Raw genomic sequence first — 17,412 nt, 5'->3', positions numbered from 1 at the left:
GGCCGCCGAGGGTGGAGCGGAGGACTCGGGGGTCAAGGAGGCTAGACTCGGAGGAACGAAGGCAATGGGTACTGTTTTGAGCAGAGACGAGGTCAGAGAGGTGGGGGGGGGGGGCAGAATAATGCAGGGACTTGAACACAAGGGTGAGGATCTTGAAATCGAACTTACTTACCTACCTCCAAAGAGGATAGTCACTAGTTGGTCATTTGACATTCAACAAGAGTAGAGAATCATTTAGAAAGTATGAATACAAAATCTTATTTTAGATCAAACCAGCCAAGAGGGATAAGAAAACATACCTTATTAATAGGGAAGAACAGTTCATAAAACCAAAATTAGGAATAATTTTGTTTTACTCAAAGATTGATAAATATGTGGTACAACAATAACTTGCCATTGATACATTAATACATTCTGGAATTAGATAAACAGGATGGATCCCTCCAGGGAAAGAGCGCCCATTCCAATCCAACAAATATCTGGAATTTCCACGTCACCTTTGAACCAGTTCAGTTCTTACTTACAACAACAACAACAACTTGGATTTATGTAGCACCCTCCACGCAGCGTATTTTACTGTGGTGGAGATGGATGTTAAACAGAGGGGAAGGGGGTAGTGACCATAGAGGAGGTGGGGGGCGGGCGATACAAGAGGACAAGGGAGGGACAATATGCCTGGTGGATTACTAGAGGTAGAAACATTGGGTACATTGAAAAAGATGGTGCTGTATTGGTTGAGATGGGGGTAGTAGTCGAATGAGCTTTGGTGGGGTGGATGACCTTCTACATCCTTGAATAGAAAAGAACATGGTTACATATGTTGCATTTTCACTGGTAGAGGAAGTTCATCAGTATTGTATATAATTCCTCTTGATATCTTGTTACGATAAGGATACATATTGTCTGACTTTATAAAAACAAGTTCAACTGCACTCTGCCTTTACTCTGCAGATAAACATTGTTTATTGTTATTGAACCTTGTATGGAATCTCTTCACCAAACAATTTGCCTGATATTTATAAACAAAATACTTCCCGATGCGCGAGGTCTATATTGGAATTTGTGCACTGGTGTTACAAACCCATAAGCTCTGAAATTCCACCTACCTTTAGCCTGTAAGCAACAGTGCCCCCCAACATCTGGAACTCCCTCCAGTATGAGGAATGCCTAACGCTTTCTGGAATTACGTAAGCAGGATGGGTCCCACCCGGGAGAGAGTGTGCATTCCACTCCAATAATCTATCTCTGAAATTTCCATGTGTAGGTGGGACGTAAGGAATTCTTAAGTTTGGTTTGGATACTCTTTAAGCATGGTGATGGGTTTCCGCATATTTTGGACATCCGGCTGAAGAAAAAAAGAACTCCCTCCCTCTTTCAAGATCCTCGCACTCACGGCCTAAGCATGTCCCTATCTCTCCAACCCAGTCACACTCCACTCCTGTACCTACCCCTTTTGCTCGGCTGCTTAGGCCTTTTGTGTGTCACTCCACTCCTCTGGCATAGTGTCTGAAGCCTGAACCTCTGGAATTCCCTAGCTGAATCCCTATGGCTTGCTCTCTCTTTTCCCATTTTCAAATCGCGTTTAAAGATTTTCCTCATTGACTGTGCCTATGGTAACCTATCCTTTCTCCCTGGCTCAGCTCCGAGATGCTACTCTCCTGTAAGTTGTTATTGTCAGACAAGTGAATATTCATACAAATTATAAAAGGCAAGATTTTCCAAATAGCCCATAAAAAATAATGAAAACTAAAAGCAGTAAAATGTGCCAATAGTTTCTGGATGTTCCTCCCTTCACTTGTTCTAGCGGGAGTAAACAAATGGTAAAGTCATTGAGTCTGACTTATTGCATTTTGTGATCCATCACCTGATTTTCCTATTACTATGATCAGAAGTTGTTTCAAACTGCCCGTTATATCAATAACTCCAATGTCTGGAGTTTGTTGACCTCGGGACAGGATTTGACCGTGCATTGTTGGAGACTTCAGATCAGGTGTTAGACTCCCTGTTCTGTTATTCTGTTCTGTTCTGGTGAATCTTAAAGATTGGCTCTCACTATTCAAAAAGAGAAGGGTGTTTCTTCCTATGTCCTGGCCAACAATACATTAGAGGGAAAACAATGGTCATTCATTTCATCGCTGTAAGCCATTCCTAGGTCCAAATTGCCTCCATTCTCACCTACAAATACACAATCACTATACTTCACAGAAAGACTGTGAAGTTCTTTTGAGATATTTTAACATAAGGCACTATATCAAATGCAAGGATTATTATTTATGTGGGCAGCTCTATTGGGTGAGATAGAGCCAGTTAAGGTTCAATGGGTAACAAGCAGGATAATTTGCCTCAGTGTAGGAGCTCTCACCATCAATAGACTGAATGGCTTTATCTATACCATAATTTCTACAAAGATCAGTTGGATTTTATTATGGGATACTACAGCTGGAAGGGGAAAAAATGAACAAGGGATCCCAGTTCTGACCCTGCTAGAAAATCTCCCTAATGTGGAATGTTGAATGTAGAAAGAGTCAGCCTTGGCTGTGACCCTCCTCGCACTGTTTAAATGACTATCCGAGATCCACTATTCTCGACACTTGTAACTTGAGACTTGACACTGACACTTGAGGAGGTTCCTAGAAGATGACTGATAATTGTGGAGTGTACTCTAACACGAGGCAGTGCCTTTGATTAAAAGTACAATCACATCATCAAAATAACAGCTCTGCAGCATAAGTCAAAGGAACATAGGAACAGGAGCAGGCCATTCAGTCCCTCAAGCCCGTTCAGTCATCCTAGATCATGGCTGATCTGAACCTCAACTCCTTTTTGTATGATCAAAGAATCCGAATAAAGACAAGAGGGCAAAAGAGTTGTTGGGGTTTTACCTTAGGACAAAAGAAAGTAACAAAACTTGTACATCCGAAATGTAGTTTTTCATCTGTAGAATAATGGACCCAGAAATGTCAAATTGTTACTTTATTGAAGAAACACTTTTTATAGACAATTTGCTAAATGAAATGGTTTAAAATTTTGAACACATATATACCTCACATGACACAAATTACAGCATTTTTTGACTACATTTTAAAAGAATGTTTTGCTGCGTATATTACAGTTACTTACATTTTTTAAGGAAATGAAGCAAATAAGTTATTTAAATATTTTCATATACACAAAGTGCAACATTGTTAGTTATTCTATAATTTTGTGTTGCCCTTTAGTATTTTGAACTCAATATCAATTTATAGAAATGTGACTTGGATTCTGTCCAGAAAATATCCCAAGCTGTTACTAGAATAATCAGTTTGTACAGTACAGAAATAATAGGTTTGGATGGAACCAGATTACGGATAAAACTATTTTATTGTAAGAACGTTGCTTATGCAAACACGAAGATTACAATGTAAGTGTGATGCTTAATTTGTAGAACTGAGGACTGGAAACCTATTGACAATATACTGCTGTCATTTGTAAATGCATGAAAGGTAGACAAAAGCAGGTGCTTTGTTTCATTAGTGAATATTTAAAATAGTCTTTGAGCTAAAATTTACCACTGCCACGAGCAAAATACACTGGAAATTATTATAGCGGTATTTCTGGATTCTTCCAAATCTAATTTCCACCTTTATGAAATAATGGTTTTACTGTTAAGGCAGCATAAAATAGTCAACATTTTGCTACAGTAAAAAATATAGACAGGTCCAAGGCTAATATATAAAAAAAAACTGACGACTTTGTACCATTATAAAATACTAACAGACTATATTTAAGTTTACCTTGTAATGGATTTGCATTTTCAGGTTACTTTGGTGAAGTTGAAATTCTATTGCTAAGGCAAGCAAAGCAATAGCAAACTGAGGCATTTAATAACCAAAATAATGAGTAGTGATATAATACCCAACTTTCTGTTCATGTTTCTTTTTGAGTGCTTTTATTTCTTGCCAATTGTAAGATAAATAAGCCAGATAATATAATGGGCTGACTTTCTGAATGGCAATTTAATGCACTCCAATCAGAGCTAATGTTTTCAGATATTCCTCTCTGCATTCACCCAGTGTCTACATGTTATATTATTGCTCTTTCTGCAGCTCCCAGGGAAAAAAGAAAAAATAGTCACTGCATGTAGCTCACCACTATAGAATAACAAAATAATTCCTCTTGTGCCTATTAGCCCTCCAGTATTATTGTACTCTGGTATCTTTCACACTTATCTTTTAATTAGCCAACTCCTCAGCACTACATTAGTAGTCATACTGTACTGTATTTTAATCGTGTTCCAAGATTGGTTTGTAATTGTTCCAGTGTGCTGTAACCAGCTGCTGTGAAGGCAAGTGATGTGCACGAGGAGTCCGATGAAGATCAGCTACTTGGAGAGTGATTTCACGTTTCCAGGAACTAAAGATTTTCTGCTCATCTCATTCAGGGAACTCGGAATCTAAGCACAAAACAAATCAGTAAGTTAGCTGTTTCTATTGGGGGCACTGCCTCATAGATCTGCACTGGGAACATATGAACTAAATTTAGATACAGATCCAAACCAGACTGAGAGTTTCACATTTGTATGCCACCTTCATATGGAACATTCCCTGTAGTGAGGGAATAGAATTGTGGTGAACAGACCTGTGTAATGGACCATTAAAGTTTATTGTTAATCAGTGTTAGTTTGTGGACCAACCATTAAGTAGCACAAGAGGAGTATAAAGTAAATTACTAATTCTAACTCCCTGGAAAACCTTTTCTGTGCCCTTAATGCTAAATTTCTGTACAACTGTTTGCAGTATTTGTTTGATGTTCGTGAAGGTACCAATTCTGTGCTTTTCTCACAGAATCTAACAGCTATTATCTGGTGTCTGTGCATTGCTTGTTACGCACATTTACAAAGAGATTAACATATAGTGGCACTGGCTCCAGTTACCTAGCATGGAGTTTGTAAATCCAAAAAATAAAACAGCAGGCAATTGCACTGTAAAAGGAAACACTGTTAATGAAAGCCATGCTTCTACATTAATCCACAGATAAAACAGCTCAAACCTCTGCTTCTGAACTGTTTTCAATTTTGTTTAATGCAAAATGTTAATGGGCTCAATATGCCTGGTACTATAAACAGCATTCTAAGTAAAGAATCAGAAACAACAAACAAGGAAAAGAAAAGACAAACAGAAAACAAAGGATTAGAAATAAAAAGAAAACAAGGAAACAGCAAGGAAAGAATTCCTGGTTATTGGCTCATACACCTCATTTTACCGACTACAGGTGCACTTGTATTCGCCCCCAACCCACAACCCTCTCTCCCCTACCGCCCACCCTTTGGGTGAGATTTTCCTGTGTGACTGGGTGAGAAGCTGCCACAAGCGGTCTCTTGGTTGGAGATTATGGTGGACTAGTTCTTGCCTTTAGTAGTTGAGGGGGCACAGCTAGAGTGTCGCTGAAAATCAATACCAGCTCAGTCAGCAGAGGAAGCAGGAGGCTGCAGAACTACCAGGAACTAAACCCATGAATCCAAACAAGAAAAAAGAAGCCAGCAGAGCTCCATGGGCGTGGAAGAAAGTCACAAAAGAGAGGGGAGCAGAGGTGAGGGAGAAGTGTTTATTTTTTTTAATATTCTTGAAATGAACTGATGTTAGAGTTAAGTTACTGGAAATTTTCTGGTGCATGTTGTTGGCTCAGACAAATTCATCCGAGAAATGCACAGACTTCTAGTAACCCAACTCCAGCGTAATTTTATTTATGTTTTGATTTTAAATATACAGATTGAACATAGTGTTTTATATTTAGACACAAAAATAATCAATGGAGCTTTTTGTGTACTGTTATTGTAAAGGGCTCCTGCTTTGCTTACTTACTGTGAGATGTGCTTTACGGTGAGAATATATATTGATATTTCAAAGTTGCAAGCATTAAAAATTATAGACCTTTTTTGTATCCCCAAGTTGTTAGAATAATTTGAGGTTTACCATACAGGAAGAAAGCAAACTGTGAGAAAAAGGGTTTTTCTATTATGTGGAATATTTTTTTTCCCTGTGTCCAAAGAATTGAAAACACAGAAAAGTACTAGCATCGCTTTCATTGGATCTAACATGCTGCGACTTCTAACAGGATTCCTTAATATGGAAAACAGAAGTACGCCATGCTGATTCACAGGAACTCTGCTCCCCACTTGCTCTCCTGTTATGAAATCCTGTCAGATATCACTGTTTTGTTTTACTTGCTGTGTGTATAGGAAAAATACAGGGGCAAAAGTATGTGCGCACAAGAAAGTGTAATCCTAATATTACTGCATTGCACTGTTTTTACAGTGTAACAGTGCAATATCTGGATATTAGTTTTGATTTTGATCTCTGTGAGTATCTCCACACTTCCACCTCCCTTAGAGGTCCTGGAATCCTTTCCCTTCTATTGGTTGTGGGGGTCCACAGTCCACAGTCATCACCTTCATTGGTCAACTGGCTACTATTCACGTCTAAGGCTTGACTGAATTCTGCAGATAGTTTCACTGTGAGGGGTACACAGCGGATCCCAATTCTGTTCTGTTCTCACCAGAGTCCCCAAATCCCTTATAGTCTTAGCCAGTTTTAACATTTAAGATTGGGTAAAGTTTTGGAAAATTCTTAAATTCAGTGTTAAATTGGTTACTAGCTTCCTGCCATTCTTTTTAAGGATTGAACCCTGGACCTTCCTATACAGTTGAGCCACTCACTGAATAATAATAATAATCCTTGCATTTGATATATGATCTCCTTTGGGCATCAAGGCAGCTTTGATAAGATTCCTGTTGGTTGTAAACCGCCTATTTAATTGCCTGATAGTTTCCTGCTCTGGAGATAAAATGTAAGCCAAGTTTCAAATTTACAGCTTCTATAAGTCAACTCTCTGCCTGGCCCACCCCAACGATGGTGGTTGGGCTTTCAGACTTTCTGCCCCCGCACACTGGAACTCCTTCCCGGAGTCTCTCAGACTCAACCCTTCCCTTGTCTCCTTTAAGATCCATCTCGCAACTTTCCTCTTTAACTGTACTTTTGCTTAATCTTTCCAAGTCAGTAAAAGTTGCATTGTGGAAATTTAGCCAATCTATAACTCCCACTATACCTTACATGTTTCTGTGTGTGTATTTGTAGGCAAATGTGAAAATAGATTATTTGAGGACAAATTTATAATTCCATCAACCCATTCATGATAATGCCATTATTGAGGCAAATTTACTGCCAGGCAAGTTCTTGGAAAGCTTTGAAAGGCGAGCAGGGTGGGTTCATACCCCCAAGAACGAGTGCATACACCCATTCCAGACAAATGAAAATTTCCATACATAAATGGAACTCTCAGTAGTTTGGTTTGGATGTTCTTAAGCATAGTGATGAGTTTTCATGTGCGCCAGACACTCCCAACTGATCCAAAGAAAATATCACAAAGGATTCATGCTCTCACAGAAGTTACTAAGACTAGTGTGGATCTTAACAAGTTCAAGACCAATTAGAGCTATATTTCACAAGGGCTCAAGCAAAGCATTGTTTCGGGGTAAGATACTCACTCCCATGCGATGTTGCTTTAGGAGCTGTTTTATTCGTATTTGGTCCATATTTGCAGCCATATGGTTGACAGGATGCCCCAGCTCTTCTGCGTATCTCTCGATCAGTGCAATCGGAATCCCACAACGACCGTGCTGAAATATCAAACCAGAGAATAATAATGAAAAAAAAGATAATCATTGCAGTTGATCCAATGCCTCTCATGTCGAGAGGACGACTTGAAGCACTTCACAAGATTTACTGTAAAGTGTAGTGCATGTATATTCTGCAGGTGAATGCACAACCAATATGCACCCAGCACAAGCTGCTATGAAGGCAATGACCAATTTCACCTGAGGGATTGTTGGACTGAATCAGGCAAATGCTCAGGAGCAATGCACGACAGGCTTATAAAGATGGTAATTATTCAGATCTGTTATGTGAACTGTGCAAACCATGTGTAGAGAGAATTACAGGTGTCCTAATGATGCAATGAACAACCCATAGAAGGATTTCTTAATTATGTTAATATTTATGTTAATAATTATGTTAATAATCGTTTTCATTGGTATTACATATTACAATGAAGGCAACTTGTCATTCTCTTTTCAGTGGTTTACACATGACATATAAAACAACAACAACTCTATGTTTGTATAATGCCTTTCACGTCAGGAGGACAGTCCAGGGTATGCACCCAAATTGGGGCTGAGAGCCAAGACGGGTGGGGAAGAAAAAGGTGACCGAAAGAACAGTCCAAGAAGTACATTTTGAGGTGTACCTTGAAGGAGGGGTAGAATAGGCTCCCACGTTACTGATCATTACTTTTACTTTAAAAAAGCAGCATCTTTGACCCAGTATCACCCTATCTATGATAGTACTATAAAAGCCGTTTTGCCACAGAACTGTTGGTGTAGTATTTACATAGAACTTTACAGCATGGAAATAGGCCATCCGACCCAACTAGTTCATACCAGTGTTTATACGACATGCCCCCAATTCCTTCTCCCATACCCTTTTATAAAGTGGTCTGGTGTTACCCCGTGTGAAGGGTGTTACCATCAAATAAAAACATCTTTTGATCTTTGTCTGCTTTTTACTGCTCTCATGGGACTAGAGAATAATCCTTAGCTCACCACCTCGGACAAGCATGCACTAGAGCAGGTGAACTCAGGTTGCCCGAAGGAACTGCCCCATATCCCTCACTGCAACAATTCAACACATCAATGACCTCGTGCCACAAAGTGGCTTTCAAGTTATTATAAATTGTTTTTACCAAAATAACTACAAAAACATGGGTTAAGCTTTCATAAGTGCTTTGGTACTATTTTTGCTTTATTATTGCAAGAGGAAATAGTCTGTCTTGTTGCCAGATTTGAACGGGTTCACGTCCTGTTGTTAATCTGATTCCTTTTTTATGGTTAGATCTATCATTTCATGGATTGCAGAAAATGCAGGCGTGAAACGGTGATAAATGATATATTATTACAGGAACTGTGTTAAAGGCTTAGATTTACTACACAAATATTTATGAGAATTATACCTAGGACTTTTCCACTGCAAATGTTTGGAATTTTCCACCAGGGAAGAACTCAATGCGTAATGCACTTACCAATGATACAAATCAGAATGCTTATGTAACACTCCAGCATTGGCTAACGCTAAAGTTCCTCTAAATGTTTTTCACGCTGAAGTTACAACTTCTTCCAGTTTTGACATCTATCTTATTTGGCAAAGTGTCTTCTGAGTTTGAGTCTGAACTATTACCCTATTTTGTGCTCTAAAGGAGATAGGCTTCACTGGTGAAGTGTTTGTTGGCCTCTTATTTTTGTTTACATTACACCACACAATTACATCAAAATACTGGATCATCATGCCCATGGCATCAGTGGGAATGAAAATGAAACCCTTTTAGTCCATGCCTTCCCCATTTTCGTTTTACATTTCTTGCTGTTAATTTTCCAGTGTCCTACCTGGTGCTATAAGGAGGGTTCCTCCTATGGAAGAGCTGTGAATGTATGGGCATGTTATTTAGAACTGCAATGGGGTGGGGGGGGAGCAGCAGAGAAAAGAGAATCAGGGAAAAAGAGAATTTTCTGAGGGATTGTGTGGGATCTTATCTTGCCCCTAGGGTATTTCTGGTAGGAGAGAGGGAATAAACTAAGCACAAAAGCAGGTAAAATATTTTAAAATCGTTAACATACATGGAGATAGGAAAAGCTTTTCATTCCATCTGATTCTGGCCATCAGTTTGTCTTGGAATTCAATAGAAGTGAGCTTTGCAACAGTCTTTTCTGGTCCTCTACATTCCTGTGTTCTCATTGTCAACTTTCTTCCCACAAAGTATTTCTTCTCTCTGGGTGGGGTGTCTGTTTTTACAGACTGCAATGTTTGTTCGTTTTCCTCTATGTTAGCACTTTTGCAACTTACATCTTCAATCACACATGGAGCTGATTATAATTAATAAGAATGCTTTAATTTGATACTGCGCCTTTTCATGTCATCGAGACTTCTCAAACTGCTTTACAGGATATGCCGTAAAGTGGTGTGACTGCATATTTTGTGGGCAAAGGTGGCAGCCTATTTGTGGTCCATTACTGCACACAGTCATAAAGTGAATGAGCAATTTTGTTTGAAGAATTGTTGGCCAGAGAGCCGGGAGAAACTCTTTTGAACCGTGACATGGGATCTTTAAGATGTTTAGGTAAGTCCGTGTTCGATCGGTAGTGTCTTTTAAACTTTTTCTTGATTCAATCAATAGCATGTATTTTGTTGGCTGACCATAAGGGTTGGCCATCACCGGTCTGGATGAACACATTGTTGGTGAGGCACTGTATTGTCGAAGGTGCCTTCCCTCGAATGAGTCCTATCTGCTGGTTCGGGTGGAGGTTAAAGATCCAATGTCACAATTCAAAATGAGTTTCTCTTGGTGGCCAACAATCCTCCAAATAAATAGGTCATTCACTTCATAGCTGCTTCTGCCACGTTGCTCTGTGAAAATTGGCTGATGTGTTCACCTACAATACACAGTCACTACACTTTACAGAAAAACTCGGTGATGCACTTTGAAATGTTTCGATGTGATAAGGCTGTATTATCAAATGGAAGTATTTTTACTAAGTATTTTAAATGCTTTTGTTGAGTTTCCAAAAATCCGAGGGATCAATGCAATTTGTAGGCTTCTCTTTCCTGCCACTGTAAACAGCGCTGGTGCCAAGAGCAAAGATACCGGTGGCCAAATAACATGGTCCCCACTGCCTGGATTGGATCAAGCGAACCCCCTCCCCTGGACTCCGAGTGCAGTCATTTCCCTTCCATTTACAGTGTTTCTCTTACGATCTGAGAACTTCGAAAACATTTTTATTTCTTTGAAAAAAAATACATTCAACTATGAGGACCGCACCCATCCATCCACCCAGGGCTTTCATCCATCCAGGGCTGAGTACACGTCTACATTTCCATATTTATGTTGGATTACCGCAGACCTTCCTTGCTTTGCCATGTCTTTCTCTTCCTCTGAACTAGTTCACCCCAGAGATATTCACTTGCCACCGCAATGGCCAACCCCCTCCCGCCATATGCACACATGCACACACCCACCCCATTCTCAAGGAGGGTATTTTTAGAAATGCTACTATTTGTTTAATCAAACTTAAAAGGTTTGAATGGACCCATTGGGAGTTCAAACCCAGAACACTTTCACGTTCATTAATTAAGTGAATAAGGTACTTGGAGGGTAAATGTAAATGTGCAGCACAGTACAGCAGTACATGTATTAAAACATCTTTGTATCACTGGAGACAGGCGCTGCTTATCCAGTACAGATCAAGTGGCTTCATTCCTGGTATTTGGGGGGGGAAGCGGGAAGGAAAGAGATTTTAATCGAGTCAAGATGACAGGATCCATTATTGCCCACTCCACCCACCGTGCTCGGTTACTGATCAAACTCAACGTGCCACAAACAGGTGGTTCAATCAGCGGGAATCCAGAATCCCCGAAAAATAGACTCCTGAAAGAGACTCTGTGGTGGAACTGAGGTTATTAAGAGATCAGCTCATTCTCAGCTCTGAGCTACTGGCACCCAGAACAAGGGGGAAATTGTAAGCCCACAGTCAGTGTTTTGTTTAAACAGCCACCAGATACAAATTATCACAGCCAGTCTGAAAAGCACACTTTTATATCCAAACATCCAGCTTCCAAATCATATTAAGCTCATTCAGGAAATGATAGAAATAGCTTATTTCAGTGCCTTATGGTTGTGTGCTAATTCCTGCAGTTAAATTGGAAAAACAACTGAAAACCTTTGTACATAGTCTTTAGTGTTAAATGTAGGGTTGAGGACTGCAGTGGCAGCCATAGCTATATCACTCAATCCATGACTGTTTGTGGGACACTGCTGTACTCAATTGCCTGCCGTGTTTGGTCCTAAAAATATACAGTCAATTCACTTTACAGTATATTCTGTGAAGTGCTTTGAGACTTCTCAACAACATGATAAGGCGCTATATCAAATGCAAGGATTATTATATTGCTCTTCGTTTACAAACTTTCTTAAGAAAAAGCACAGTACCATTAACGGGAAGCTGAGAGGGGGAAATACGATCCAGTGAAGATGCTTTGAAATATCTACATCTCTGCTCTAACAGAAAGAACACTTTTATAGGTCCTATCACATCAAATTGCTTCACAGATTATTACTATCAAGTCCAGTGACTGGTTCTGCGGTTAATAAGTAAGCATTTGCATTAGCAAAGTTCTACAAACAGCCACAGTGAATGGAATTGATTCAACCAATTGATATGGATGACTGTTGGCCATGACACTGGGAGAAACTCTCGTCTCTTTCTGAATAATTTCATGGGACCTTTAAAGTCCATTTGAACAAGTAGATGGGATCTCAGTTTAACACTTCCTTAACACAGTGCAGCACTCTCCCAATGATCCCTGGAGGTTCGTCCACAACCAACTGAGCTCGTCTCGATGGAGATAATCGCGAACCTGCCAATAATGTTTCTTACCGTCTCTGTGATGGAAGATTGGATTGCTGTTGGCATTGTGCAAGCTGTAAAAGGACATTAATTACCCAATAGGAATAAATGGTGTAATCATACCTTATCAGAAAAGGGTTTGTCTGTGAGGTCGATCCCTTCGGATTCTAACTTCTTTTCTATTAATGTCTCTTGATCTGGCTCTCGTATCCAGGAAGCTTTTCTTGCTGATACAGGGCCCAATTTAACGCCAAGCTGCTGTATGCAGGCAGTCTCTGGCATTGCATGACACCAGGGTGCCTGTGTGGCCAAGGGAGCATTGAGCCCCTCTGCAATGGTAGAAGGAGCACGCACACTAATAACCAGCCCACACTCACTGGTGCTGGAAGCGTTTGAGTTTTTAACTGGTAGAGGAGATCCATCTGAACCAGTCAAGATGTTGTTCAAAATTAAGGGTGGACGATAAACTCCATTTACCATATGCTCTCTACATTTCTTGGCAGGTACTGGAGGCGGCTGCGAAGGCTTTCTGGAATGTGTCCTGCTATCAGTCACAAACTGCTCGCTTCCTTTTAAATCGCACACAGCTGGCCTGGTTTTGAATCCCTCTGTAAAATGACTGCTTTGTTCATTACTTTGAAGTGGAATTACTGTGGCTTCAAGCTGAAAGGCACACTCTTTGTGTGGAGTTTGGCGGCTCTCGTCTTCTGGAGTTTGAAGGGCTATTTTGGACATGCAATCTGATAGTTCACAATTGTTTTCTTCTCCGTGAATTTCTGGAGTCACATGAGGAGTTGCATCGGGTTCACAGGACTTCTTTGTACTCCGAGCGTAAAGGCTGGTGCTAGAGTTTTTCTCGATTTCTGATCCTGTACTGCCTGTAGTTTGGGGAGGCAGAGCAACAGATGTCTCAGTGACTGAAGGAGCCTTTGATTTAGAGCCAGTTTCACTCTGAATCTTATCTAAAGAATGAAACCTTCGCCAAGGCTTCTCAACAGGATGGAGAATCACCAAGTTCTCACAACTCACAGTCGCTCTGATCTGTTGCTTCTCATGACTTGTTGCTTTCGGGGTCATTGCATATATGAAATGACCAAACTTTCCTGTTCTGTGTAAATGCTCAGAGTTTCTGGAGTTGTGTGGAAATGAGGGTTTAACAATCCTTTTCTCTTTACCTCTTCCAAACTGCAGGTTTTCTGCAGATTTAGTTCGCTGGAGTCCTGGAAAGTTTGACGATGAGCGTTTAAATTGCGGTCCGGGATTTGAGGATGACTTAGTTGAGCCTTGGGGCCAGGATTTTCTACCTTTGCCTGAAACCAGAGAAATACGAGTTGAAATCAGTGATAATACCAACATACCATCTTTATATCTCCTCCCTCCGATTTGGAAGCAGCTTTGTCCTGGAAAACCACCTAAAGAATGACAAGGAAACAATGAACTCCAACTTGACCTTTGCCAGAACTGCACTCTAAAGACACTGCAATTGATGATTTCTCATGCTGTACAATATAATTGGGTCTAAATTGGCTTATTTCTCAACAATATTCCTCATTAAGAAATCCAAGTTGTACATATATCATTATATAAATTATTTTTTCCACGGACTGTTCTCAGATTTAGATGCCAGCAATTAAGCAAATCCTGCTCTTAAATTTGCTGCCAGCACTACTCTGGTTTACTTCCCCTCAGTTTTTTCCTCCTCGATCCAGAGAAACGTGTGTTGGTTGCATTCACCAACACCCCACCTGCCCCAACCTGAGATTGTGAACTTACTGCCAACTGTGCCCCCATCTCCCCCCTCTATAAGCCCCTGGAATCAATATATTAATCACTAATATATTGTGCTGTCAGGTCTCCTAAACTAATGACGTATGTTGGCATTATGTCAGTGAAGTCAGATGTAAGATGCAGCATATGATAATGAGAAAGCCTCTTCTCCCATTTTGTAATAAATAAATAGGTTTAAAGGCTGCTCATCATACTTCTGGCCTGGTAATACCAACCTGTCTTAAATCTTAAAAGTGCATAAAATTTTTAAATTGCCTGGTACTGGATTCTAGTTTTCCACAGATCTTGAAAAGAACTGGCTTCTACATTTAGAATTCTATGCAATTCTATGCAATCTTAAATTTTAAGATAAAATTGTACAAGTTAAGACTAGGCTGATTTGGGGTCCATGAAGCACTCACAAGATTGGTTTGGATGAAGAACACCCTTCAGCTATCTAATCTCATTCCTCCAGAATACTCACCCTAATCCTCCCAATCACAGTATCAAGCTGTTTGTTTTACTGAATGCCAACAACAGCAATTCAATGGCTACAGTGCTGAACAAGACACTGGCCTATCTATATACTGTCAGAGTAGCTGGTTCTCCAAGCAGCACAAAAAGGCAAATAAATTAAATAATCAGGATTCCAGAAATAAGACTCTTTGTTATGTTCATATTTAAATGTCATAATTTTAACCTGAGGAAATGCCAAATATCGAAAGGATCCATGCACATGATCTGTGTGAGCCTTGCCATTGGAGGCATTTGTTTATCAGAAAATTACATGGAATCTACAGCACCAGAACATGCCTTTGGCCCACCTAGTTTGTGCCTGTGTTTATACTATACCGGAGTCTCCAACCATCTTAAGCCCCCCCACTCCCTTGCCTCCCCCTATGCTCCTCCATTCCCTTCTCTTTCATGTAGTCATAGCCCAAACTCTCTTTTTATTCAGTAATAAAATATCTAACACCTCGATGAGGACAGTTCAGTAGGTATCTGTAACCTCAAAGCCCTTAATTTCTTATTTCCTTAGTGTGTACCATGTTTGTGTTCTGTATCATTTATGGGAAAAGAATTTCCACCTGGATCTAGATTTACTCTTATTGATGTGGCACTTCAGAGAATCTAGAATTTGGCAAATGGTTAATTTAGGCCTTAACTTTCAAGACAGTTTTCTGTAGTTCTTTGCAGTAAATTAGAAAAAAAGCGGCTGCAAAATTAAGGCTGTGTTTAAAAATTTGTCAAATTCGGGACGTTGTAAAATGTTTAAAAAAGTTAAATCTAGACTCATGTGGAAAATGTCCCTTTGAATTTTCTGTCCAATATCCTTTCTGAAGAAATCCAATATGTAATTTTGGCTGCACTATAGTTTAATGAACCTTGAATATTGTTTATTTGTTTTAAAAATTCACTGTGTGTGTTAAAAAAAATCCCCTTGGTTCTAGAGAAAATCAGAGGCCCAAATTCCACCTAGTCTCAGCCCATCTTAAAATTTAAAACAGTCCTAAAAATCCTTCAATCAATATTGATCTGGAAGCTCATTTTCCACATTTTGTGGAAAGAAATTAAGAAATTAGGATTTCTAAATTTAGACCAAATTTAAGAATTTTCCACAATTTCCGCATGATCTTAAATCTTAAGCCAAAATGATCATATGGTGGAATTTCAGACCACAAAGCCCCAGTCTGCCTGAGCCATAAGTCTCTTTTTGATTGTGCTGCTCTTTGCTCAGGTAGAAGAGGAAGTGCCTGTAGTTGAGGCAAAGCTGGGGTCGGAAGGGGGAGTGGAAGGTATTCAACATAGCCAAACCTGCCACCAGCTGACATTTGTGCAGAAGACAACCCTAATCTAACATGTTAGGAAGGAATAATATTAACAAGATTAAAACCAACTATGCATTTTAAGACAAGGAATATTTATTTGAAGAGGGTTGTTAAAAGTGAGAATGAAGAAAAAGTAGTTAAATTGCTATAGTTGTTTTAACGCGCGAACACACACGCACACATACACACGCACGCCCTTATGGCATGGTACAGACAAAACCTTTCAGCAAGAAAGTGAGAGCACAAAAGTACATGCAAAGAATAAAGAAGCTGCCACGTGCACATCTGGCATCGGTTCAGCAATTTCCTGGTGTACAACGGAGCAGGAAAGAATATAAAATGAAGCAGACTCAGTACCAACACACCAGAAAATAACGGGGAAAATTAAAAAAAACTCAATCATCAGAATTGTCATCATTTTTAAAAATAATTGTTTATAAGCACTGCAATTCCGCTTAATTAAGCTCCAACATCTCTGCAGGAAAACCAGAGGTGCATAGTTTCCACCTAGTTTTAGGCTGCCTTAAAATTTAAAACAGTGCAGAATATGCAAGATTCCTAAAATCAGCCTTAATTTGGAAGCTGGTATTCCCACTTTCCATAATATTTATTATTTGGGTTTCTTAGTGAGGTAATGTCTTCTTGAAATGGGATATTTAGCAACCTCTTTTTTTTAAAAAAAACTTGTTTACCAACACAGAGTGATGATATATGTATGCTGCAAGGAGGTGACATCATGATGACAAAGGAAGCTAATTTGCGGTATTTTGTAAAAGATTTCTTAAGAAGAAATGCATAGCTCAGTGGTTACAGCATTCGCCTCGCAAGCGAGAGATCTGGGTTTAATTCCTGGCAGGGCGAAACCTTGGGCAAGTTTCCTTACTCCACACGCCTAATAATATTCCCTCAAGAAAACACAATAATAATGTGGTCACTTCAATCCACGATAGTTTGTGGGACATTGTTGTGCGCAATTGGCTATTGTGTTTCGCCTACAAATATACAATCAATTCACTTTACAGTATATTCTGTGAAGCGCTTTTGAGATGTCTAGAAGTCGTGAAAAGCACTATATCAAATGCAAGGATTATTTATAGGCCCACTCCCCTGCTCTTACCCCATAGCCCTACAAATTTTTCCTTTTTAAGTATGTATCCAATTCCCTTTTGAAAGTCACTCTAGAATCTGCTTCCACCACCCTTTCAGGTGTGTATTCCAGACCGTAACAACTCTCTGGATAAAACAAATTCTCCTCATCTCCCCTCTGGTTCTTTAGCCAATTAGCTTAAATCTGTGTTCCTCTGGTTACTGATCCACCCACAAGAGGGA

General features: G+C 39.7%; 1 protein-coding gene across 1 annotated transcript in view; it reads right to left on the bottom strand.

Moving 5' to 3' along the window:
• Nucleotides 1-2,965: 2,965 nt before the first annotated feature.
• Nucleotides 2,966-17,412, bottom strand: part of sash1a (SAM and SH3 domain containing 1a) — a 370,653-nt gene continuing 356,206 nt past the window's right edge. The window contains exons 18-20 of the mRNA XM_042333542.1: nt 12,611-13,797; nt 7,523-7,654; nt 2,966-4,432 (exon numbers count right to left, since the gene is read on the bottom strand). Coding sequence (XP_042189476.1) covers nt 4,361-4,432; nt 7,523-7,654; nt 12,611-13,797 — 1,391 coding nt within the window. The 3' untranslated portion in view covers nt 2,966-4,360. The remainder of the gene's footprint in view (nt 4,433-7,522; nt 7,655-12,610; nt 13,798-17,412) is intronic.

The sequence above is a fragment of the Callorhinchus milii genome, unplaced genomic scaffold (assembly GCF_018977255.1).
Source record: "Callorhinchus milii isolate IMCB2004 unplaced genomic scaffold, IMCB_Cmil_1.0 Scaffold3, whole genome shotgun sequence".
NCBI lineage: Eukaryota > Metazoa > Chordata > Chondrichthyes > Chimaeriformes > Callorhinchidae > Callorhinchus > Callorhinchus milii.
The sequence above is the reverse complement of the archived record's forward strand: the minus strand, read 5'-3'. Positions and strand labels throughout refer to the sequence as shown.